Here is a 25,777-nt window from a genome sequence, read left to right as displayed (position 1 = left end):
TAAAATTCAGATCATACTATTAAAAATATCCTGATAAATAAAAGATGAATTCTCTTAGCGAACACATTTCCCATTTTTTTCCAGGTATTTTTTTCTTTTTAAAGTGTACATTCTAAAATACTACCTACAACCCAGGCTTAAAAGCCCATTGCATCCAATAATGAACTAAGCCAATAAATTTAAATAAATTTATTTTATAATGCCATCATTAGAAAGAAATGTAGAAAACAGCCATACAACAAATAGTTTCAGAGTCAGCACTAAGGGAGTAGGCCTGGGGTTCATGAGAAATGAAGCCTGGCGCCTCAAACCAAAGTCCTGAACTTTCAATTAACTGAGGCGAATTGACCCCAGTTCAGTCCAACTGAAAGTGGTTGGAACGAACAGGTCCCTATACCTTCCAGATCATGGGACCTGTGTCTTGGAGGCCTCACCACTCAATAGAGAAAAGGAGAAAACAAATACCCAGAACCCATTAATCCACACCCAACAGGCTCCGCCTCTCCCCCTAGCAGAGAGCACCGCCAACCCCTGCCCGCACCCGTCTCACTCACACCCAGAACCCTGGGACCGGAGCCCGCGCCCACGGTCTGAAGGCTGCCTGAAGATCCCAGGTGGCAGCTCCGGCCCAGCCCCGCCCACCTCGGCCAACGCCTCCGGAAACTGCCGTGCGAGTTGCCACGGTGACACGGAGCAAAGTAGCTTCCACTGCAAGGGGCAGCTGAGACGCCGGGCGCCAAACTGCAGCGCGCCACGGCCACGTCCGGCGTGATGACGTCACGAAGACGGCAGCCAATGAAACGAGGCGCTGGGAAAGCTGGCTTGGGTTTGAATCTCGTGGCTGAGTTTGAATCGCCGAGAGGCGGACATTGAAGTGAAGCGTCTCCGTAACCTCTCCTGGGCCTGAGGTGAGTTAAAGGCAAAAGGAAACTCTGGTCTCGGGGACGTTTTTTCGGATGACCAGTCTCTCAGGAAGCGGAGGGGTCCCGCCGCCTCAGGGATAGAGGACCAAGTGGGCTTGTTGACAAATAGAAGCGTTAGGTGGGGCGGTGGGGGTGGGGACTGGGGTGGGCCTGGTTAGGGTCCCAGTGGAGAAAGTGAAAGGAAGAAGGAACTCGAGAACCCACTAGAATGTGGCTCTGCCTGATCGGGAGACCTCGACTGCTCAGCAGGAAGGTCAGGGATCTCCTGCCAGAAATTCTCAGGAAGTCGGAAGTTTTAAAGGGCATCTTGGCCCCTTTCCCAGACTTTAGCAGAACACTAACAGTCCGGCACCTTACAGTGTAAAGTTCCTTCCAGACTCCAAATTAAGAGTGTTTTGTTTCAGACACAGATGTAAATGTAACTCTGGGCTTAGCTATCAAGAGGAGCCTTGTTTCACCAGCTTATAACCTTTTTGTCCAGCGAGGTTCTGCGTTAACCTGGCAAAGGTCACTTGGGAACCTTCCCAGACCCCAAATGTAGCATCAAAATAAGACCTACCAACACTGACTAACGGGATTGCTGGGGATCAGAGGAGCTATGGAAGAGATACTGGTTGACAAAGTGCTCTGCAAATGAAAAGGGACTTAAAGCACTGAGAATCAGTTCTACCGTCTGTTAGTAGTTTCTGCGAGATTCGCCTTGAGGAGTGCTCATTAGGCACTCAGTTTCAGAGAAGTCAAGGCTGACTGCTGTTTACTCTATGAGATTATTTGACCAGAATTGAATAATTGTGCTGTATAACGTATAGTTTAGGTTACTAACTATTATCGGATAGAATGTGTTAGGCATTCTACAGGTTTTAGTTGATAGTGTTATTCTACCACGGTCAGCGCCCCCCGCCTTGGATTTTGGGAGGTATTTATGAACTTTGTTGCGGGAGAATGTAAGATCCAAAGGCTAGATACTGCATGTTAAGTTTCTACTGTTCTGTAAGAATTGTATATTTCGGTACACAAAGATTATCTGCCTTTAACGGTAGTAATTGTCTCCTCTTTGTTACTAAATATTTACAAGTACACAAAATTTTCATTTTAAAAATGTATCTTGTCCCACTATAAACATACCTTGAATCAATTAAGGTACACAATAAAATGACTTTTATGCTGTGAATTCTGAAAACTAGGAGGAAAAAATAGCCCAAATGTCAGTGCTGCCCTTCCCTCCATTTGAAATTTTCGTTCTTCCTTGATGCTTACAAGTGAATAGAAGCAGTGGCTCTAACACTCAAGTTATTTCCAAAAAGACGTTTAAGTTGCATAGAGACTATACATGATAGAGTGGAGGATAGTTCCTGGTCCTAATAAATGTTTATTGAATCTGAATCTAATTCAGATTTGAATTTGTATTTAAGAAATCATTTATAACTGTGTTACTCCACACATTCAAGAAAATTTATATGACCTTTCTGTTCCATTGTTTGAAAGCCTTCTGTTTTGATTCCAATAGACCAGAGTTGTTAAGAACACGGACTTTGGATTTGGACCTGGATTGACATTCTGGCTTCTCACTTACTCTCTCTTGTCATCTTGGAAAAATTCCTTAGCCTAAAGCTAAGTCTCTGTTTTTGTAAAATGGAGACAATAATAGAGTCTACTTTATCTTTTTAAGGATTGAATGAGATGATGAATGTCAAATGTTTACCATAATGCCTGGCATATAGAGTGTGGCCAAATGATCATCGTTGTTCATTATTACTAGTTATCACCATGTCTACATAATCCAAGAGTTCTCAATAGCATGTTTTCTGAGAATAGGTAACTGTGAGTGTTATCCAGCAAGCACAGAGAAATCATGAATTTTCAGTTTTATTTCAACATTCATTCAGGAGCCCCAGTACTAGGCCCTGAGGTTTCTATCAAAAGTAGGCAAATAGTTTTAACTTCTATCCAAATTTCTAGGGGTTATATATTTACATCATGGAGAGTGATGATTAAATACTTGAGCTTTAGATTCAGTCAGTCTGAGTTCAAATTCTACGTCTTGTGCTTCCAATAGTGTGACTTCAGCCAGTTAACTTAATCTGTCTATACTACAGTTTCTCTCTATATAAAATAGGTATGATAAAAATACCTATATCATAGGATTGTTACAGGGATTAAATGAGAAGTATGTAAATTGCTTAGCACATTTGTATTTGTAGACTAAGAGCTCAGGAGAAAGTATTCCGTAATTGTTACTAAATGAAAGTTTGTGTTCTTAATTTTAATCTTGTTTTGTTTTGCTTTGTTTTTGAAATAAAAATACCTAGACTTGTTTAAAATCCAAATAATACAAAAGGATATAAAGTAGAAAGTAAGCCTGCCTGTCACCCAGACCCTCATATTTTCCCATCATCAAGCAACTGGTATTATCAATTTCCTCTGTTCTCTTCCTGAGAGAGCCCATGCATGTACAAATATGTATATATCTTTTGAAAATACAAATGTTTGAGTGCCAGGTCCACTATTCTGCACTTGTTTTTTGCACACATATCTTGAAACTTTACATTATTTCATTCAGTTATTCAACAAGTATGTAATAAATCCTAAATATTTGACAAGCCCTCTTCTAGGTTCTGGAGTGCAGATGAAGTCCACACTCTCATAGTGCTTACATTTTAGAAGGTAAATAAGCAATAACTATGTAACCAAATAATATATATTTTCCAAGTAGTCTAGATGCTAGGAAGAAAAATAAAGCAGGCAAGGGATTAGAGAGGCAAGGGCACGGTGATACAGTTTTGAATGGAATCTATAGGGAAAGCCTCTGTGAAGTGACATATGAACAGAGACCTGAATGATGAACTGAGATATTAAGATTTGTGAATATCTGAAGGCAGAGCCTTCCAGGCAAAGAGAAGAGAAGGTGCAGAGGCCATGAGGCCAGAACGAGACTGAGGTGTTGAAGGAACACTAAGGACAGTGTAACTGAAACAATAATTGAGAGGTGGGATAACATTTGGAGACAGGGATGGAGAGGTAGAACCCACAGAACCCACAGATGTAGAACCCACAGAACATGGTAAGGAGTTGACATTTTATTCTTATGCTGGGAAGTCATTGGAGCAGGAGAACAAGATGAGGTCCATAACATGATCTGATTGCTTTTGAAAAAGGTATCAGTACATACAATCAATGAATTAAGTAATATTTATTATACTTTCATATAATCTTTGATTTAATTGGCTTAAACTTTATCTAGGGAGAACAGTAGCTAGATATAAGATAAGGACTTGCCTGTTCCACTTGGTTCATATTCACTTAGAACTATTGAAGAGAATTAGTTTTAACACCTCTTCATTAAACATAACAGAAGAATGAGCTTTTCTATGTAAGTCAATCTCCCAGAAAATTGAATGTTACCCTTGTTAAGTGATAGTGTTTTAACCATCTTCAATGATTAACATAAAACATGATCTCGCTTTCCTAATTTTGTAAAGAAATTGGGCACATTATTTAACTATTTTTGATGCCTCGGGGTCCTCATTGGAATTTCTTGTTATTGCCAACCATTGTACTCTACTGTGATATGTTGGTTCTCTTAGAGAAGTATATTACATGTTTACCTCTACTCTAAATGAATATATTGCTTTCTTGAATTCCATGTCTACTTTTTATAACTTATTAATTAATTTATTCATTAATCAAATGTTTGAGAACTTACTATATACTAGGCACGGTACAAGAGATAGGGAGCGATATAAAGGTAGAAGCGTACAGTCCTATTAGCTGTTATGTTTTGTCACTTTCTAGTACACTTTTCTAATATGCAATAATCACAAAATTTAGAGCTAGAAAAGGACTTTAGATATCATATAGTCTAACCCTTTCATTTTATAGATTACCACTAAAGCCCTTCATTACTCTCTTTCATGCTGTACCCTCTCTAGACTAGACAAATACCGTTCTGTTATAATGAAAATGATGTTAGAAGTGTTTATCCTTAATGTTTTAGTCCCACCAATGAAATCCTACCAGGCTTGCTTTTTTGATTCTATCAACAAATACCTCTTAAGAGTAGATATGACAAAATTGATCATAGTCTGTGATACTGTCTTCTGAATGGTCATCTGAAAAGAATTTTTGAATCAACACAGTATTGCACAGGTAACAATATTTAGGCTTTTCTTTTGCCACTTCTTAGTAAAAATGGTTAAGGATATCCTTTCTGGGTGCCTTATTCAGAATCAACTGGATGTCCATCTCTTTTACCTGGCCATGTTAGAAAAGAAAGCAGTCATCATGTTTTAATGTAGGAACAACCTTGTTAATCCCTGAAGACGTCAGTATATTTGAACATAATTGAGCAAATTTTTACATTCAGTAATTCCCACTTAACTTAAAATCAAATCTGAGCTCTATACTCTGGCATTCAAATCTCCTAGATCCGGCCCCACCTTTATCCAGCTTAATCTTTTTAATACAGCGCTCTCCTTTCCCTTTTCTCTCCAGCTGCAGTCAGGACTGAGCAAAGCTAAACTGAGCATCTCTTTAGATGCTCTAGATAGAATTACAATCATCTAAAACTAAACTGTTAAACAAAATGAGGTTTAAGCAAATTCACCATGCAGCCAGTTATGTCCTCTGCACAAGCTGTTTCCTACCACAGGCTTTTGGACTTGCTGCCTGCAATACTCTTACCCAGAGAGCCGCTTACTTGCTCAGTCACTCACTTCAGTCTCTGTAAAAAGTTATCCCACTAGACAAGCTTTTCACAGCTACCCCATCTAAAATAGGAGCCCACACATACACTTCTGACCCTATCTATGCCAAGACCCAGAAAAATGCCTAGCACATAGAAGGCACTCAGTAATATTTATTGAACGCATAACTAGTTTTCTTTCCTGAAATTTTTTTTTAACCTGGTTAACAACTATCCATCCTTCAGCTCTCAGTTCCAGTCATTCCTCTCGGAAGCTTTCTAAGAATATCAATCTCCTATTATAGTCTTAGGTAGCAAAGTTAACCTTTACCTGATAGCACTTGTCACAGTTACACCTTTGCATATTTGTGTCATTTTATCAATGTTTCCTCACTAAGCTGTATGTAATAATAACAATAATAGCAGTAATAGCAAACACTTGTAATGCATACTCTGTGCCAGGCATTGTTCTAAGTGCTAATCCTCACAAGAACTCTATGAGGTAGGTATTATTGTCAATCCCACTTTACGGATGAGGAAACTAAACCACAAGGGGGTTAAGTAACTTGCCCACTGTCACAGCCAGTAAAGTAGTAGAACTGGGATTTTAACAGTTAACTTTATGAATTAATGATTAATTAATTAACAAGAGATACCTTCCAAGCTAAGATCTGTTTTTTGTTTGTTTGTTTTGTTTTATGTTTTTTATTTATTTATTTATTTATTTATTTATTTATTTGGCTGAGTCGGGTGTTAGTTGCGGCACGAGGGACCTTCATTGTGGTGCGCAGGCTCTTTGTGGCAGCACGTGGACTTCTCTCTAGTTGTGGCACACGGGCTCCAGAGTGCGTCGCCTCTGTAGTTGCAGCACGCAGGCCCTCCAGTTGTGGTGCACAGGCTCAGTAGTTTTGGCGCACAGGCTTAGTTGCCCCATGACATGTGGGATCTTAGTTCCCCAGCCAGGGATCAAACCTGCATCCCTTGCATTGGAAGGTGGATTCTACCACTGGATCACCAGGGAAGTCCCCTAAGATCTGTTTTGAAATAATCACCCAATATTTTTTATATATGTTTTTTTAACCATTTCATTTGTGTGTATTTTATCTATCATTGGGGAAAAAAGTGTATCCGTTAAAATCAAGGCATTTGTTGAACATTTCTAAAAGCTTTTAGAAATGTGTATAGAGGTTAGTTTTTGGTAATACAAAGAATGTGAGACTCTACTAGCCTTTAATAGAGAGGGATCAGAAATGCTAAACATCCTTTAATACCTGGGACAGTTCCGAATAAGGAAGAATTGTCCTACCCAAAGTGCCAGTGATAAGCTCATTGGGAAACACTAAAAAGATGACCAGTATCTTTGGGAAGAAGAGGCAGGAAGGGGGGCAGATAAAGAAGAGAACTGGCATTTATTGAATGCCTTCATACACTTAATACTTGTTATCTCTCTCAGCCTTCACAACAGCTATTATTCCTTTTATACAAATGAGAAACCTGAGACTCAGTGAGGCTAAGTAACTTGTCCAAGGTCACAGAAGTAGGGTATAGGTACTCTGTGGGGGTTGGCTAGACAGAAGCTCAAGGGTGAAGAAAGAGCGTAGTAGCAATTCACGTGGGACCTCACTGTTGGAATCCAAATGACCACCCTTTCCTCTTCAGTGTTCCAATTTGGGGGAAGAACAGAGTCCGAAAAAGGGGGTGCTGTGTCCAGTGTCTTTTGCTTTTAGATTGCTTTGGCCTTATTTGAATTCTTTCCAAAAGTTTATGATTTTACGACATATTTTAGCTTTATCATTGTTGTTATTTCTTCCACTTTAGGAAACAAACAAAATATCTTCTTTTAACCCTTTCCCTCTCCACCCACACCATTTCTTTGCTTACTTTTGCAGTAGTACTTCCTATATTTGCTTTCTGAGTCTTCTTCTATTCAGGCCTTTGTCCTACCATTCCATTCCCCCAAAATTGCTCGTTTGTCTCCATGTTGCCAAATCCCCTGATTACTTCTTAGTAAGTACTTAACCTATTAGCAGTATTTAGCACAATTGATCATCCTCTCCTCCTTGATTTAAAAGTTCCCCCTAAATCTTAATGCCACGTTAAGCTTTAAAAACTTTGAAAAGCTTCAAATGGCATTAAGACTCTGAGGACAGCATTTACTTTCATAGCTTAGCTTTCAGCTGCCTTGACATCTCCACCCGGATGTTGATTAAAATTCTCAAATTCAAGATATCCAGAATGAACTCCTGATCTTCCCCCCAAAACCTGCTCTACCCTCAGATATTTCCATCTCACTTGATGGCTGCTCTATTCTTCCAACACTCAGGCCAAGAACTTTGGAGTTATTCTTGAATCATTTCTCTCATTCCCCACATCTATCTATCGGGAAATTCTTTTGTCTTTACCTTTAGCATACATCCAAAATCTGACCACCACCCTGTTCTGAGTTGACAGCATCATCTCTTGTCTACATTACTTCAATGGCCCCACTAGTTTCTATTTCCTAAAGTATGTCAACAGTGAAAGTAATCAGATTATGTCACAATACAAAAAATTAAATGACATGCACATACAAAAACTTGATAAATCTCTGAAATATTAGTCAGACCCTGGGCTTCCACTTCAACTCAAACTTTGTAGCTAAACCATATAAAATCACAGGTATAGGCTACCCAAAAAGCTAGCTTTGATTTTTCACAAGGACTCTGATACTATTTTAGTTTGGATCACAGGAATGGACAAGAAAGGATCTCTCAGAATCATATTAAGGTAATGAAGGGAGAGCTTTGGCTTATGAGCTATTTTTTTTTTTTTTTTTTTTTTTTTTTTTTTTGTGGTATGCGGGCCTCCCTCTGCTGTGGCCTCTCCCGTTGCGGGGCACAGGCTCCGGACGCGCAGGCCCAGCGGCCATGGCTCACGGGCCCAGCCGCTCCGCGGCATGTGGGATCTTCCCAGACAGGGGCGCGAACCCGGTTCCCCTGCATCGGCAGGCGGACGCGCAACCACTGCGCCACCAGGGAAGCCCTATGAGCTATTTTTAATAAAAGTAATCTTGGTGGCAAATCTCTTGGCAGTGGAAATTGACACAACCAGGCTTATCTCTGCCTGTATCTCAGAGACCCATAGGGTTGAAAATAGTTCAAGGGATGTGTCAGTTAGCTAGCCCAGGTATGAAGGTGACAGAGATAGTATAGTCCCCCAACTGTGTATTCAGAGATCCTAATCTCTGAATATAGATCCTAGTCCCTGCTCTATAGTGATATAAGTTTAAGGTACATCAGTGACAGCAGGTTCAAAAAGTATCGTCTGACTATATGACTACTTCACATAAAAACAAGAAAAGTAAGGATAAAATAAAGATCAACAATTTAGGAACCTCAACTATCCAGAAAATAATCTAGGATCGAAAAGTTAAGACCAAGAAAAAAAAAGAAAGCCTTTTAGTATTCACTAATTTATTTAGTCATCAATTATTTATAGTATCTACCATGTGCCAGGCACTGTTTTAGGCTTGAAACGCATTGATAAGCAAAACAGATTTAAAAAAAAATGCCCTTAAAGGGCTTATAGTTTAACTAGAAGAGAGAAAGTAGACAACAAACATGCTAAATAAGTAAAAAAAATACCTATTCTATTAGGAGGTGGTGAGTGCTTTGGGAAAAAGTAGAACAGTATAAGGGCGATTAGGAATTGGGTTGGCAATTTTAATAAGGGTGGGCAGAAGGGGCAACATTTGGGCCAAGGCTTGAAAGAAGTGAAGGAGTTAGTCATGTAGTTATTGAGGAAAGCACTTTATGATAGAATGGCTGGCAGAAAGATCAAGATTGGGGCGCTTGGTGTGTTAGCTGGAATAGAGTGAGCAAAGAGGAAAGCAATAGGACATGAGGTGAAAAATGTAGGCCATTAACAGAACTTCAATTCTGAATAAGATAACCACTGGACGGTTTTGAACCAAGGACTTCCAGTAACATTTACCAGATGAGTGGAACAAAATTAACACCTTTCTTTATTTAATAAGTACTATATGCTAGTCATTTTGCATACCAGTACAATTAATATTGATACTTTTTATTTTCAGATAAATATTCAACCATTCACATAAACAAAGGAATCAAGATAATCAACAATGTCTGTCACTGAGGAAGACCTGTGTCATCACATGAAAGTAGTTGTTCGTGTGCGTCCTGAGAACACAAAAGAAAAGGCATCTGGATTCCAAAAAGTGGTCCATGTTGTAGATAAGCATATTCTAGTTTTTGATCCCAAGCAAGAAGAAATCAGTTTTTTCCATGGAAAGAAAACTATAAATCGAGATATTACAAAGAGACAAAATAAGGACCTTAAATTTGTATTCGATGCTGTTTTTGACGAAACTTCAACTCAATTGGAAGTTTTTGAACACACTACTAAGCCAATTCTTCGTAGTTTTTTGAATGGATATAATTGCACAGGTAATTGTTTCAGTTGGGATTTAATGTTTCCATCTGATTTCAGTTTTATATTAAAACAGACATCTACTTGACCCTTTCTTCTAAATATAATCAATTTTAATGTGCTTGTTTGCTAAAAATTCTTTAGTAGTTCACTGTAAATGTAGATTTTCTTTGAAATTTAGTCATCATATATAACATATATCATTTGTGAAACTTTTCCTGGGTCTTGCTTTGGTTCCTATAGATCATCATCCTTTCAATTTCTTATGTTTTAAAACCATGTGCTTCTGGTAATTGATGCCAGATTTCTCACAATTTGTATTCATAAATATTCCCAATGTTCACCTATACAACTGTCTATCCCTGGGGAATAGTGGGACATTTCTGAACATTTGGCAATTTCTTCATAGCACCATTTTTTCTTTGTAGTACCTTGAAGTAAAAATTTTTAAAACCCATGTTGAGTATCATGAGTATCATGCTGTTTTAGCATATCTTCAGCCCAAAAAAGCATCTTTAGTGCTCTCTATAGACCTATAATAATTTGCCTTTCAAAATGGCTATGTTGATTTCCTAGAAAGAGAGATCTCCAAAATGCCAGTTAATTGAATGCTTACCAGGCACTGCACACCATTATTAATATCTTATTTTCGTAGTTACCATAATTTATGGCATTTTCTTTAAGACACCCCAAAACTGTTACATGTTTACTGTCTTTCACTGACTCATTCACTTTATTACAGAAGATTTAGCCTCTAGGTCAGGCAAGAATGGAATGTGGTTTATTGATTAGACCTGCTTTGATTCTCATTTTTAAGCAGATATTCTTTTCCTCATTCATGAAACTTCATATTGTCTCTAGAGATTTAAAAAATTTCTCTTGACTCCAAATGAAAAAATCTCTACCAAAGTAATACCGAATCTTTGGTTTCCTCTTGGTTTTACTTTATATTATCCAGCTATCTTAAGACTTCTTGATGTACTACTAGCTTATATAAAATAGAACAAAATGAAACATGCATTAGTTTAATCCATTCTACTGAAAAGTATTTTTGTAGTTTGTTAATGAACTTAGCAGAGAGATTTAACCTATAAACATAATTCTTAAAGACTTATTGCGTAACTGAATATTATGTTGGGTATTTGCAATATGTAATTCAGAGTGGTTTTTTCCTTTGTTTTTTGCATTGGAAGAAATGCATCACTGTTCTGTTGTACTGGATAGAGTCTTGAAAACAAAGTAATTTGCCTAAAACAAAAATTTTAAAAGGAATTTTATAAATGGCTTTTATCTGGAATTCAGCAAACTTGTATTGAGTACCTGCTTTGTGCCAAGTCACTTGCTAGGTGGGAAGGATACATAGCCTCCACTTTGCTGGAGCTCACAGTTAGAAATACAGTATGATACATGCTAGAGTAAAAGGATGTAAGCATACACTGAGGGCTCAAATGAGAGAGTAGCCACTTCGGCCTAAGACAGTTAGGGAAGGCACAGGAAAGTGACTTTTGTGCTGAATATTTAGTGCAGGTAGAAGTTTTCCAGCTGGATTAAGTAGAGGAACTCTCCAGGACAAAGGCAATGGACTCAAAAAGGAGCAGCACATGTGGAGAACTTCAGATAATCTAGTATGCCAAAGCACAGCAAGGAAGAAATAGTCTGGAGAGATATGCAGGGATCTTCCCTTAGAGTCACTAGTAATATTTCTAGGTGAAGATTTGAACTTTCTCATATGGGACTGTGGAACAATTAAGAAGGTTTAACATATTCATATTTCGTTTTCTTAAAAACAACTGTACAAATTCTAAGGGATTTGTTAAAGAAGATTGAGACTAATAGGTAGGGAGACTGGTAATCGATTAAAATTTGTGATTGTTGTTGAAGAAAGGGAGCATGTGGGCGGCGGTTGGGTGGGTGAAGGTACCATTCATCAATAGAGAATATAGGCGTAAGTAAGAGTAGACTTGTGCTGAAATTTCCAGGATTTAAAAATAAGACTAAATTAATTTCGATCTGTTGGATTTAAAGTTACTGTTCAGGATATCCAGATGGAAGTATTCACTAGGCAGTAGATACAGTAGTGTTATATGTCATAACAAAGAGCTTTGATCCTTTTTCATAAAAACTCAGTACTTGCATATGGTGCCACTGGAGCTGGGAAGACCCACACAATGCTAGGATCAGCTGCTGAACCTGGAGTGATGTATCAAACAATGTTAGATCTTTACAAATCCATGGATGAGATTAAAGAAGAGAAAGTATGTAGTACTGCAGTTTCTTATCTGGAGGTAAGTTGGCAATATCATTCTTTAGATTAATCAATAGTATTGAGAAATCTTTTTTTAAGAAGTTCCATGGTCCATTCAAATTATTCTATCATGGAGAAATTTTCTTATGAATATATAAAATCATTACAATTCCTAGTCTTAGGTATTTGTCATGGATCTTACTCTTTTTCTGTTAAGCATTTTATTTTGCCATAACTTCTGACTTATACAGAAGTAACAAGATTAGTACAAAGAACTTCCAGATACCCTTCATCCAGATTCCCAATATGTTAACATTTTACTACCTTTGCTTTCTCTCTGTGTGTGTGTATGCATTTTTTTTAACTGTTTAAGTTACAGACTTGTAAAAACAGGAAATTTCTTAAATAACCACTGAATAGTAATCAATATCAGGAAATTAACAATGATATACACCTTTATCTAATCTATAGACCTTAATGAAATTTTGCTAATTGTTCTAATAATGCCCTTTATTGAAAAGAAAATCTAAGATCGCAGATTGCATTCATTTGCAATTCATCTGTTTAGTCCCCTTAATCTGGATTTTTTTTTTCTCTCTGTATTTTATGTTGCTATTGTAAAACTTTTAGTTTGGATTTGTCATGATTACATTCAGGTTATGCCCTGGCAGGAACACCACAGAAGTGATGATGAGTTCTTCTTATATAACATATCAAGAGGCTTATGCAATTAGTTAGTCCCATTACTGGCTGTGTTAACTGATTAGTTTCATTATGCTGGTGTCTGCAAAGTTTTTCCACTGTAAAGGTACTACTTTACACTTTATAATTAATAAGTAACTTGTAGGGAAACAATGTAAATGTCCTCTGACCCCTCAAACTTTAATTTGTTAGTTTTAGCATCCACTGATGATTCATGCCTGAATCAATTACTATCATGATGACAGATAATACTGATTTTTAAATTCCATCATTTCTTCTACATTTATTCATTGGCTTTCTACTATAAGGAAGAGCTTTCCCTTTCCTCTACTCTATCAATGTAGACTTATGGATTCTTAACATTATTCAGTAGATTATAATCCCTTTCTCTAAGCAATTTTTGTATGCTCAAATTGTGCCAGATTTGGCTAGGTGAGGCTCCTTCATGCTGTCTCTTGTGTTTTTTTGACATACCCCATTATTCTTTGAGACCTCCTAACCTCTTAATAGCTGACATTCAACAAATCATAACTAAGTGACTGGCACTCTAACTTTGTGTTCAGGTAGTGTTTTAGAAACCAGTGCAGAAATGTAAATCCCTGATTTTACTGCCTATTTATTTGTGATGTCAGAGAGTGAATTTCTAGTTTTTACTGCTCTTGTTGACATGTTATTGTTTGGTTTCCACTGAGATAGTTTCTTCACATTTCAAAAATTGATCAAGATTATGTTGCTAAAAATTTTTTTGTCAGTCTATAGAACTTGGTGATAAAAGAGAAGTAAAACTCATTTTCTATAGTTACGTATTGAAAAGAATTGTTCTGAACTTAATCAGGAAGAGAGCATGGCAGGATTCATTACTTCTTCCTTAGATCCTTTTATAACTGGGAGAATTTTGAAGTTTGATTATTTTTATAATGTTTTTAATTGTTTTTCCTTCTTTTTAATCTGCTTTCATTTTATTAATGGTAAGGCAATATCTAATCTAACGGTTTTCCACTCAGGCTGTACACCAAAATTGGCTATGGGGCTTTTTAAAAATAGACATGCTTAGGCCTCACCCCCTGGACATTTTAATTTAATAGGTCTGGATTGTGGCTGAGGCATCTATGTATTTTAAAAGCTTCCGGGTGATTTTGATGCGTAGACCAGCTTGAGAGTAATTGTCTAATTATATATTTTGTATGATTGAAGTGGATAAGGGGAATCATTTAAAAAATGACTGTTGCTTATCAGAAGAATAAGAACCAAAAAATTATCTCTTCATATTATCATTTTACTACTTCTAAGAATTTATTACACTTAAAAATGGTTATCATTCATTGTAGAAAATTATACCAGCAATGAATTATCGCTGTGAGCTATTTATTAGAACATGGATATAACTTACACAAAATAATTCTTAAAGACAATTTTATATGTGTTTTTTAATCTTATCATATATGTGTAATTGTCATTTTGTTGGCACATAGAAAACTTAGTATCTTTAGTAAATTCATAAAATCAAGTCAATTGTATTATTACTGTACATTATTTACAGAAATTACTAAAAAAAAATTGCCAGAGATTTAAAACACAGATGTGTATTCAGTGCCATGCAGTAGAGTGAGGATATCAGGCTCTGATCCCTGCTCTGATATGAACGCTACATCTTCTTGTTCTCATGCTATCCTATTATCTTTGTGACTGTGAACTTGGACAAATCACTTAAACTCTTAGGGCCTCAGTTTCCTCATCATTCAAATTGGGGGTGGGGTGGGGTCCCATTATGGAATTATCATTATGCGTTAAACTTAATGTAATTGAAGGGTAAATGAAATAAATGTCATTTATCTTTGAGTATGGGTTTTCTTTAACTTTTAAACTCTAAAATTTAAAAAGTTTGGATTACTTGGACATCATGAAACAATAAATATCTTCTCCAGTAAGAACCATGGTACTTCCATATAACTTACATTTCAGATTCACTAGAGTTTCCTAAGACCATGTGTCCGTATATTTCCAGGAAATAGGAAAAGACAATTCCAGCTATCCTATTTCTGTTTCACTGCAGTCATCAAATTGGGAATTATGGGAGGAGGGTATAATGACTCCACCTTTAAATTTTAAGTTCAAGTGCTGGTAATCAAACTCTTCCATTTTCTCAGATGTTAGGAAAGTAATAGCAATCAATGTGTGATAGAAGGGGTGAGATGAATGGAAATGAGCTGCTGCTTCTCTAATATAACCTTAAATCAGCAATGTGTGCATATTTGTGTGATGCTATTGCTATTGTTTCATCATCAATGCTAAAGGAGTTCTTTTTATTTTAAGGTATATAATGAACAGATTCGTGACCTCTTAGTAAATTCAGGGCCACTTGCTGTCCGGGAAGATGCCCAAAAAGGGGTGGTTGTTCAGGGACTAACTTTACATCAGGTATGTTTATAAACTTCTTTTTGGCTTGTTCAAATAGCAAGTATGGTTATTTAGCCATTTGCTTATTATAAAATAATCAGGGTATATCTATAGCCTTGTTTTGTTTTCCTTTGAAATAATCAGATGGGCTTTTCTTTTAAAAATCTACTTGAACATTTAATATAGTATATTATTCTGCTTAATATATTTATATTTTATCTCCTCAGAGAGATTAGGTTTTATCTTTTTTTTCATATAGCACCAAAGTACTAAGCAAATGATACACAGTCATATTTAATAGGATTTAATTTATGGAAAATATTTTCTTACTTTTTATTTTACCTTTAAAAGTCTTCTTGCTTATTGATGGTTTATTAAAAATTTTAAAGATCAATGGTTAATTTGTGTATTTTTCTTCTACTTCAACTTCTTTAGCCCAAATCCTCAGAGGAAATTTTACAGTTATTGGATAATGGAAACAAAAACAGGACACAGCATCCCACTGATATGAATGCTACATCTTCTCGTTCTCATGCTGTTTTCCAGGTAAGAGGTCACTAGAATACAGCTCTTAAAATTGAATTTAAAATAAATGAAGCCAAATTTATGAACGGTAATTTTCACACATATGAAAATATCTCTTCATCTGTGGACTTCTCTACTTCTCAGCACTTCCTTTACTTTACAGCTTTGAGAAGATTCTATCAAGAATATTTAGAATTGAGATGATGTAAATTAGATGTAAATTTTTGCCTGTGTGGAAATATGATAATAAAGTGGTAGTATTGGAGGTTTTCTTTCCTTTTCTTTAATTGGTGAAAATATTTAATCTTTACAGAAGATAGTCTTATATTCAGAGCAGACTTTCTCTTTATAGATCTAGATTTACAGAACCAATAAATTGGGGAGATACTGATTCACTTTTTAAAAGATTTCACCATAGTGACCATGTAAGTAGTTGCATTCCTTAAGGAAGTGTGTGATTCAGTTGATACAGTGCTTTTTAGGAATACCATTCTAGAAAAACCTAAAGCATAGGTTAGTAGTTATTATTTGTAGTTTCTAGTTCTGTTAAAATTCAAGTGATTTTACAGCTTTATTCTGGATTATGCTTTGTGGACTTCATCTAATAGAAAGAAATTGTTATAGTTGAAAGAATTCAAATCAGAGGAAGCCAAGTCATTCGGAAAGTCTCTAGTCCGCAAAATTTTATTAATCTTTTCTCTTCTTACCACTGCCTCTTCATTTATCAGTAATCTTGAGAGAAATCTTTATCGGGGACACTGAGATTTCCCTAAAATGTCTTAGACCTTGCTTTTAAGGGTTACCAGAATACAAGTGGCAGTTGTTTTGACCTTCTATCAAGCCAGGAGTTATTTGCCCTCTAGTGCACATATAGGAAGTCTTTTCATTTTCAAATTTTTCTCAGCTTTAGTAATTACTTCTGGTACTCTTGGATATCAGCCAGTCAAGTTATACCTTGTTCAGTATGTCTTTAAAATAAAAATAATTGATTTCATGCTCTTTTAAAAATAAAGTGTATTTCTCTTTTAATTTTGTTAAATCTAATCCTAATTTTCCCTATTCTCCTGTAATTTCAAAAAGATTTATTTGAGACAACAAGATAAAACAGCAAGTATCAATCAAAATGTCCGAATTGCCAAGATGTCACTCATTGACCTGGCAGGGTCTGAAAGAGCCAGTTCTACCAGTGCTAAAGGGACCCGGTTTATAGAAGGCACAAATATTAATCGATCACTTTTAGCTCTTGGGAATGTTATCAATGCCTTAGCAGATACAAAGGTAGGTACTATATGTTTATTTAAGTATTTTGAAATACTGAAATATGTATATTTCCCAGAAAGATATTATTTAATATAATTGTCTTAAAGATCTATTATAAATCAAAGTTCAAGAATGTAACAATAAGGTTTACATAAAGAGCAAAGACCTCAGAGAACCTAGTATATCAAATAAAGCTATGGGGGTTTTTTTGTTTGTTTGTTTGTTTTTTATAAATTTATTTTTTTATTTTTGGCTGCATTGGGTCTTTGCTGTGCACGGGCTTTCTCTAGTTGCAGCAAGCGGGGGCTACTCTTCGTTGCAGTGCGCGGGCTTCTCACTGCAGTGGCTTTTCTTGTTGCGGAGCACATGCTCTAGGCGTGTGGGCTTCAGTAGTTGTGGCACACAGGCTCAGTAGTTGTGGCTCATGGGCTCCGTAGTTGTGGCTTGTGGCCTCTAGAGCTCAGGCTCAGTAGTTGTGGCACACGGGCTTAGTTGCTCTGTGGCATGTGGGATCTTCCCAGACCAGGGATAGAACCCGTGTCCCCTGTGTTGGCAGGCAGATTCTTAACCACTGCACCACCAGGGAAGTCCCCATTTGTTTTGTTTTTTAACTTCTAGCTTTATAATCAGAATTTGTTGAATGAAAAGTATTGAATATCAGATTGATAGTTAATATTTTATTATACCTTCTCATCATTTATTTTGAATTTGATTTTTTTAATGACCATTTAATGATCACTACACAATAAGCATGATAATTGAATTGGCATGAAAACAAAAAACACATTTTAGAAAAACTAAACTCTGGTCTGGTTAGTATTTTATATATATACTATAAAATTGGTATAAATATTAAAGAGAGTTGATTTTTCTTAAAGAGGAATAGGAGTTAAAGTGTAATTAAATTACCTAATAGGATAATGTTTGCTAGATGCTTCCGGGGCATTAAAAAATAGTTTACATCTACTATATGCCAGAAGTGCTTACAGGAGCACAGCATATTTGATAACTTCTGTATTTGTAAAAATGACTTCCTTTTTTCAAAGTTAAAATATAATAATTTAAGTTCAAACCAGGCTCAGAAGCTTTAGGAAAATTACTGTTAAACTGTTCAAAATGTTGCAATTTGATAAAGTATAAAGTACATTAAAATGATTTGGGAAGTCTTTTTTAAAAGGGCAAGTTTCTGAAATCACATGAATATTACAGAAGCAAAATATATTTTGTATTCTAAGTTAAAATCTCAAAACATGTAAGCAGATAGCATGGTATAGAGACTAATTTCCTAAACTTCAGCCATTCATAGTATTTTTTCCATGTACTGACTAAATTTTTAGTAATTGACTCCTGTTGAGTCATTTATTAGTCAGTGTTTAATGCATGTCTTGTACATGCAAAATCAATTCAAGTAGCACCAGCTGTGCACATTCCACACTGTTTGGGAAAGACTGCTGTGGTGGAAAGCATAGTACTAGTGGGAGTTGGGAGACTAGGGCCTGTTTCTAACTCTGTGGATTACCAGCCATGTGACCTGAGGCAAGTCATGTCACTTTTTGCTTAGCTTCATTTTTCTCTTCTGTAATATGAAAGATTTACATTGGATAGCATAAGGTTGTTTTTAGCTTAACATTATACTGCTCTGTTTCTATATGGAAGTGGTAGTGTTTGGAAAATTTTTTACTTTAAAATCAGAACTGTATCTTTTAAGTAAAAGAAAACCTAGAAAAATTAAGTTCTCTTAGAACTGTGGTTGTGCTTTCAGATAAATATCTGTAAGATTATAATTAATAATTTATTTTGTATTCATGTTAGATGGTAATTGAAAGAGAGAAGTAGCTCTATGTCATACAAAATTCTTACTATGCCTCTAGTATATTTCTCTAGGGCATATATTACTTTTGTGTTTTATTTTTTAAAAAATGGAGATTTTTTTTTAATAACCATTTTGTTTTTTAATAGTTTTAGATACAGGATAGTTGGTAAGATAATACAGGAAGATTTTATTAAATATACCCCACATTCAGTTTCCTCTGTTGTTAACACCTCACATTAATACGGTACACTTATCACAACTAATGAAACAATACTGATATTTTATGATTAACTAAAGTTCATACTTAATCAGATAGAGATGTAATCTTTTAATGGGAAATTTGTTTTATATATTCACTGAATAGTTCCATAAGATTCATTATCATCATTTCGGTCACCAATTATATCATAAGTCTGGGCAAAGTTGAGCAGTGCTTAAATTCTTATAGTGAAATGGTAGCAGATTTACATTTGAATGTGGAAAATGACATAAGAATTCTTTTTTTGTTCTTTCAGAGAAAGAATCAGCATATTCCTTACAGAAATAGTAAGCTCACTCGCTTGTTAAAGGATTCTCTTGGAGGAAACTGTCAAACTATAATGATAGCTGCTGTTAGTCCTTCCTCTGTATTCTACGATGACACCTATAACACTCTTAAGTATGCTAACCGTGCAAAGGACATTAAATCTTCTGTAAGTGTGTTTACTCTGCCTTTGTCGTAAGAATACTGGGTGCATTTTTTTCTTTTTTATACTTCTATCAAAAGATGAATTAGAGATGTACTTCTACTAATGAGTTAGGAATCAGGGCTAGAAATGTCTTTACTAATCTGGTTAATTGAGCATTCACTGGGACAATTAAACCATTAAGCATCTTGATTACATATATAATAAATACTATTATTTAGTCTTTTGGAGAGCTAGGATGTTTTAGTGACTTTCTTTCTAACCTTTTTCACATCATGGTACGTGATATTTTGATGGCACCCTGATGTAATTGGTCAAGGCTTTAACACATTTGTTGCAGCCAAGGCTGATGCTCTTCTGTAACCCAGCACCAACACTTTCTACCTGAAAACCTTGGACATGTTTGCTAATCTCTCCAAGCCTTAGTTACATCATCTGTAAAGCAGATATAATATCTGCCTCATTTATAAAGTAAATAGCTCTTTTAAAACAATTTATTGTCACATTCGTGATATTGATGTAACCAATCTGTGTAGCTAGAGCAATATAATAATGATTGGTTAGGTTGGTATTTTTGCCAATAGTTTGGGGTAATTTTTTAAAATGTAAGTCAAACATGATGTATGTGTAAAATCCCAGGATCTCAGGGTTGGAATAGGCCTAGAGTTCAGCTGGTATGATGGCTTTTTTGGGGGGCTTACCCCTCTGCTACTCCCATTGAATGAAGATAAGTGGATTATTATCTTCCTTAGAGAAATATTTATATATTGTTTATATAATAAATTGGGAAAGGTTGTACTGTATTGGGTATACAAGGTTTTTTCACACAAGTTTTTCATGCAGTGCTTACACCAACTCATTGAGGAAGACATTTTTAGCTCTACGTTACAGTTGAGGAATCACATGGTCAGAGTTTTAAGTTAAGTGAAAAGTGGGCAGGGCCTCAAAATCAAGTATTTGGATTACATGTTTAATGTTCTTTCCATTATTCCATAGCTGCCAAGGGGCTCATACTTTTATAAAAAGGATAAAATATATTAAGAACTCATTAAAAACTACTTGAACTTACAAATGGGTGGAAATTTAAATTATCTCGTTATATCTTAAAAGTCAAAGGACCAGAAAAAGAAAGTGGGCAATTTTTATGTGAATGACTGTTTTGCAAGTTCTTTAAAGTACCTTTTCTCAGATAGTAAGGGAGTTTCTTTTATAAATTCAGTATTAATGTGCTCAACATATCCTCTTGTCATAGATTTTTAAACATGAACATAATTGATTATGATTGTCCAATGATCATAATTGTCACAAATTCTGGATTCATGGAACTGAATTAATGAGGCTATAATGCTATTTTGTTCACGTATATAACTTTGATTTTTATCTCTATGTATACGCAATCATAATTTCTATTTTTTAACAGTTGAAGAGCAATGTTCTTAACCTCGACAATCATATAACTCAGTATGTAAAGATCTGTAATGAACAGAAGGAAGAGGTATGTCTCCTCTTTACATTGTTGCTAATCTCCCTCAATTCCTCATTTATGGGATTCTGCAGTCTTTACTGTCTAAAACTTTGATTTGCTTTTCTTTTATAATTGAAATCTTGCTTGTTCAGTTATTTTTCACAGCTGAAATTTTTCTGTGGCCATGTATAATGGAGACAAATAATTTGTTTTGTATTTTCACTACTGTTTCTCTCTACTAGATTTTAATGTTAAAAGAAAAACTAAAGGCCTATGAAGAACAGAAAGCCTTTACTGATGAAAATAACAAAGTAATGATTTCAAACCCTCAGGAAAAAGAAATTGAAAGGTAAAATTGACATTAAGATCTCAGTTTGAGGATTTTGTGAAATTTAGTTAGCTATTTAAAGTTTAAAATTTAGTCAGATATTTTGTTATCATCGTCATTTGTTGTATGTCTTTATATATTCTCAACTGAATTCAGGAAGTCACTGAATTGGTCTTATATTGCACACGTTGGAGGTCAGGTAATTTTAATTGTGATTATACAGATAATGAGAACCAAGTCTTAGGTATAAGATGGAGAAAGTAAAGCCAATTATGCCACTTATGAAATTGGTTTTTAGTAGTTTCCATATTTTTCTTCTGTGGTGTCTTACTCCCTTCTGGCTGCTGTAACGAAGTACCACAAACTGGGTAGCGTATAAACAAACAAACAAAAAGTTATTTCTTATAGTTCTGGAAGCTGGAAGTCCTAGATCAGGGTGCCAGCATGGTTGGTTGAGGACCTTCTTCCACATTGTAGACTTCTCCTTGAATCCTCACATTGCCAAAAGAGAGGGAGATCTCTCTGGAGGCTCTTTTATAAGGGCACTAATCCCATCCATAGGGTCTCCGCCCTCATGATCTGATCACCTCCCAAAGGCTCCGCTTCCCCATACCATCGGCTTGGATGTTAGGTTTCAACATATAAATTTGGGGGGACACAAACATTCAAGCAATCGCATCTGGCATTATCATTATTTACATGGTTCATGTAAATCGTACCTACCCTTTCCTGACTTTATATAACTCTAATAATCCACTTAATTGAGTTTAAGCAATTAATTATTTGAAGGGACGTCTCTCAGTGATATAAATTGACACAGAAATATGATCTGTTCCCTCTAAGCTTTTAGCAGGTAAATTTTAAAAAAAGAAAGCTGTAATGCAGTACTTGCAAGTAGTTTTTTCCTAAGCAATTAAGACAATTTCCAAGTTGTCCTGATGAGACAATAGTTCAAAAGCTGTAAATCTTGAGTAGTTCTAAGAAGACAGTAAGGAATTCTTGGATCAAACAAGTTTGAAAATTATTCCTTACTTAAGGAATCTAAGAGGTTTCCAAAGTTCATCAGCATATTAAAAGCTCTAAGAGGCCCTGTAGGAAATGAATCTGTTCACCTTTGATTAAAATTGAGTAATTATTCTCCAAAGCTAATTTTCTATTATCATTAGTATGAGAAACTAACCACATCTTAAGCCACTGATTATTCATACTGTTTTGGAACTCGAGTTTGTAGAAGATGTCTTAGGATGCATAAGGAAGACTAGTTGGCAGTGATTTTCAACCTAGTTTCAAGTACAACAGTTTTTAAAAATTGTATTTGTGTATTGATATTTATATAAAATATCCTTGATTTGAAAAAAATCATTTTTTTCTGCCTCAGTTGACCCCAGATGCTAAGATAACTTCTTCTAATAAAATAACACTTTATGTTTATAGCTGGCTTTGTAGATTTTGATGATTTTTAGGCCCACATTAATTTCATCTGATCACTACAACAACTCTGAAATTTGAAGTGGGGTATTGTTTTCTAACTTACACATAAGGGCAAGAAATATATATCATCTCTTTCAAGTATTAATCCTTTGCTCCTATGCTATGCTATTTTGCAAATACCATAAGAAGTAATTAAACAGTTATTTCTCTCTGTCAGTGATAATAAGTCCATTTTTCGTATGGCATAAATTTGACCTATGTATTGTTACAGTACAATAGCTCTGTTTATACCAGAGATTTCCTAAAGTGTTTAAATTATTTTCTATTAATCCCCCTAACAACCCATTGACAGGATAAAGTTATATTTAATAGTCTTACGATGCTTTTTGTTATATTCTACCAATTTTACAGTGTCTTTTAAAAATAACTTAAGCAAAATGATTCCTCATATTCCTTTAATCTTAACAATGAAAGCTTTTAACTCTGCTATATTATTAGTTGTGTTATTATATTTTGTTAGTCAAATGTGGGATCGGTCCTCATGCAACCAGGTATCTTGCTGGTGATGCACGTTCCTTGAAAATTAAAGCAGTCACCAACTGCTCAGATTTGGAGTCGTTGCTTCCATAAAATTGCTCACCGGCGCTTAACCAGATCTGGTTACCAATTAAAACCTTACAAATTGGTAGACTTTTCTGGAGTTGATGTGGCTTTAAGTCATTGACTCTTTCTTTCTGGTAAAATGATTCAAGAAGGAGATGGCCTGAGCTATGAAATAAACACTTATTTGGATATTTTTCGCATTTCAACCTGACTTAACCAACAATAAAAACTGAGTTTTAATTCACTCAACAGGTTAAATAATTTACTTGTATTTATAAAGCAGGTAATAATAAAATTATATACCCTATAGCCTTTGTCATTTTCTCACAAAAGTATCTGTCTCCTTAAATAAATATATGGAATACCTTTTATCATATCGATCATATTTCACATAGAATTTTTTTAATGCCATGAATTTTCAGTGTCTTTAAAAAATAACATTTTTATGAAGTTTAAACAGATAAAGGGAGGAATATACAGTATTTGCTCTCTATTAAAGCTATTTGGAAAGATAATATTCAAAAAATCATAAAAAGAAAGTACAGTTGTTCTTTATACAGAGTAATTATAAAACTTCACTTGTGACTATACCAAGAAAATTGTCTAGAGTTTATCATATGTCACCTAAAATTATTGGCAAAGATTTTTGTTTTCTAGCTATTTGAATGTTTTAAATGACTAGAAAATAGTTATTATTAGTCAATCCCTTAGGGCTCTCTGTTTTAAAAATGACAGTTTTTTTTTTTAAAGAGCTCTCTAGAAACCTTTGATACTAATTCCCTTCCTTCCATCGTAAACTATACACCACCAACTAAAATAAATCTGGACCATAAAATTTTGAAATTGACAAATATTTAACTATGTCCTTGGGTGAAGTGTTCCAGAAAAACTAAGAAATTATCTTTGGGTGTAACCTAAAGATAACTTATCAGATCATTTACTGGCCTTAGCCTTTCTGTAATATAATACAATGAAATTGCAATGTCCATACATACTTCCTATGAAATATTTATCAGTTTGACAAAACTGCAGCATTTTGGTCGATGTATTGTGGTTTATATTCATTCTCAATAGTTTCATTAAGAACTACTGACGTAAATTGTCAGTGTTTTTACCACATATCCTTACAAATATATCTAAAATTCTGGCCAAAGAAACTTTATTTTTAAATGCATATACTTTGTTACCATTTTATTTTAAAAGCTTCAAGTTAATTTTTCTTTGAGAGAAAAATTGTTTGCCTATGTGCGATTGTTTATACTGTTACTGTAGCTCAAACCTGATCTGTGACCAATATTCTGCTGACCCTGGAGAATGCAGGATTGCAGGCTCCTTTTAGGGCTTTCATAGAAGTGATTCAGCTTGAGGTCTTTATGCATTTGCAGGAGATGTGAGTCACACTCCCCAACTTTGATTCCCTATATCTCTATTGCCCTTTGGAGGAAGCACAGTGGAGGGGGCTTTTCCTAGATTTACCACATTGTAAACTTGGATGTTTTGGGTCCTGGCATTGTCAGCTGACTCTTAGCCAGGCTGTAGGGGGTACCTAACCATATGGTGTGTTTTCACTGTAACAAGTTCTAAAGCTAAAAACTGGCCATCTCACTTCCCCTAGGGCGCCATAGAGGCACCATATGATTATGCCACCCACTGCTTATTTCTTCACAGCGAGCCAACACCAAAAGAACACATAATACTGTGTTGCTTCTGAGGCCTTATGAATTGGGAGAGTACAGGTCCACATTTTCATCCTTTTCTTGCATACAAAATATTTTATTTTTGGTAAGCTACTGGATTATGCAGACAAAATACAGTGTATGACTAATACCATAGGCCTTAAAATACCTATATCTTTTAATAACATGATCTTTGGAGGGGAGAGAGAGAAACCGAGTGCTGTAAAAATAAAGTTCAGAACCCATTCCAAACATTTTTGTTATTTAATAGGAAAACAGTCACTCAAACCTATTTACTGTTTATCATTGAATCTAATTCTATGAATGGTGTATATCTCTTGTTCATGCATTTCTTTTTTTTTTAAACATCTTTATGGGAGTATAATTGCTTTACAATGGTGTGTTAGTTTCTGCTGTATAACAAAGTGAATATATGTATACATATATCCCCATATCCCCTCCCTCTTGCGCCTCCCTCCCACCCTCCCTATCCCACCCCTCTAGGTCGTCACAAAGCATCGAGCTGATCTCCCTGTGCCATGTGGCTGTTTCCCACTAGCTATCTATTTTACGTTTGGTAGTGTATATATGTCCATGCCACTCTCTCACTT

At 35.4% G+C, this 25,777-nt stretch overlaps 2 protein-coding genes across 2 annotated transcripts in view; one reads left to right on the top strand and one right to left on the bottom strand.

Moving 5' to 3' along the window:
• The window catches only part of METTL15 (methyltransferase 15, mitochondrial 12S rRNA N4-cytidine), a 478,750-nt gene extending 478,011 nt beyond the window's left edge, over nt 1-739 (bottom strand). The window contains exon 1 of the mRNA XM_024119057.3: nt 643-739. The gene's annotated coding sequence lies outside the window, so the exon portion shown is untranslated. The remainder of the gene's footprint in view (nt 1-642) is intronic.
• An 89-nt stretch (nt 740-828) lies between these two features.
• KIF18A (kinesin family member 18A) overlaps nt 829-25,777 on the top strand; it is an 80,076-nt gene continuing 55,127 nt past the window's right edge. The window contains exons 1-9 of the mRNA XM_007119880.4: nt 829-908; nt 9,680-10,052; nt 12,163-12,320; nt 15,296-15,400; nt 15,815-15,925; nt 16,985-17,182; nt 19,493-19,669; nt 21,084-21,158; nt 21,371-21,477. Of these exons, the coding sequence (XP_007119942.2) occupies nt 9,728-10,052; nt 12,163-12,320; nt 15,296-15,400; nt 15,815-15,925; nt 16,985-17,182; nt 19,493-19,669; nt 21,084-21,158; nt 21,371-21,477 (1,256 nt within the window). The 5' untranslated portion in view covers nt 829-908; nt 9,680-9,727. The remainder of the gene's footprint in view (nt 909-9,679; nt 10,053-12,162; nt 12,321-15,295; nt 15,401-15,814; nt 15,926-16,984; nt 17,183-19,492; nt 19,670-21,083; nt 21,159-21,370; nt 21,478-25,777) is intronic.

This window comes from Physeter macrocephalus, chromosome 16 (assembly GCF_002837175.3).
Source record: "Physeter macrocephalus isolate SW-GA chromosome 16, ASM283717v5, whole genome shotgun sequence".
Classification (NCBI taxonomy): Eukaryota; Metazoa; Chordata; class Mammalia; order Artiodactyla; family Physeteridae; genus Physeter; species Physeter macrocephalus.
Note: the sequence above shows the minus strand (reverse complement) of the source record. Positions and strands in the feature narration are given on the sequence as shown.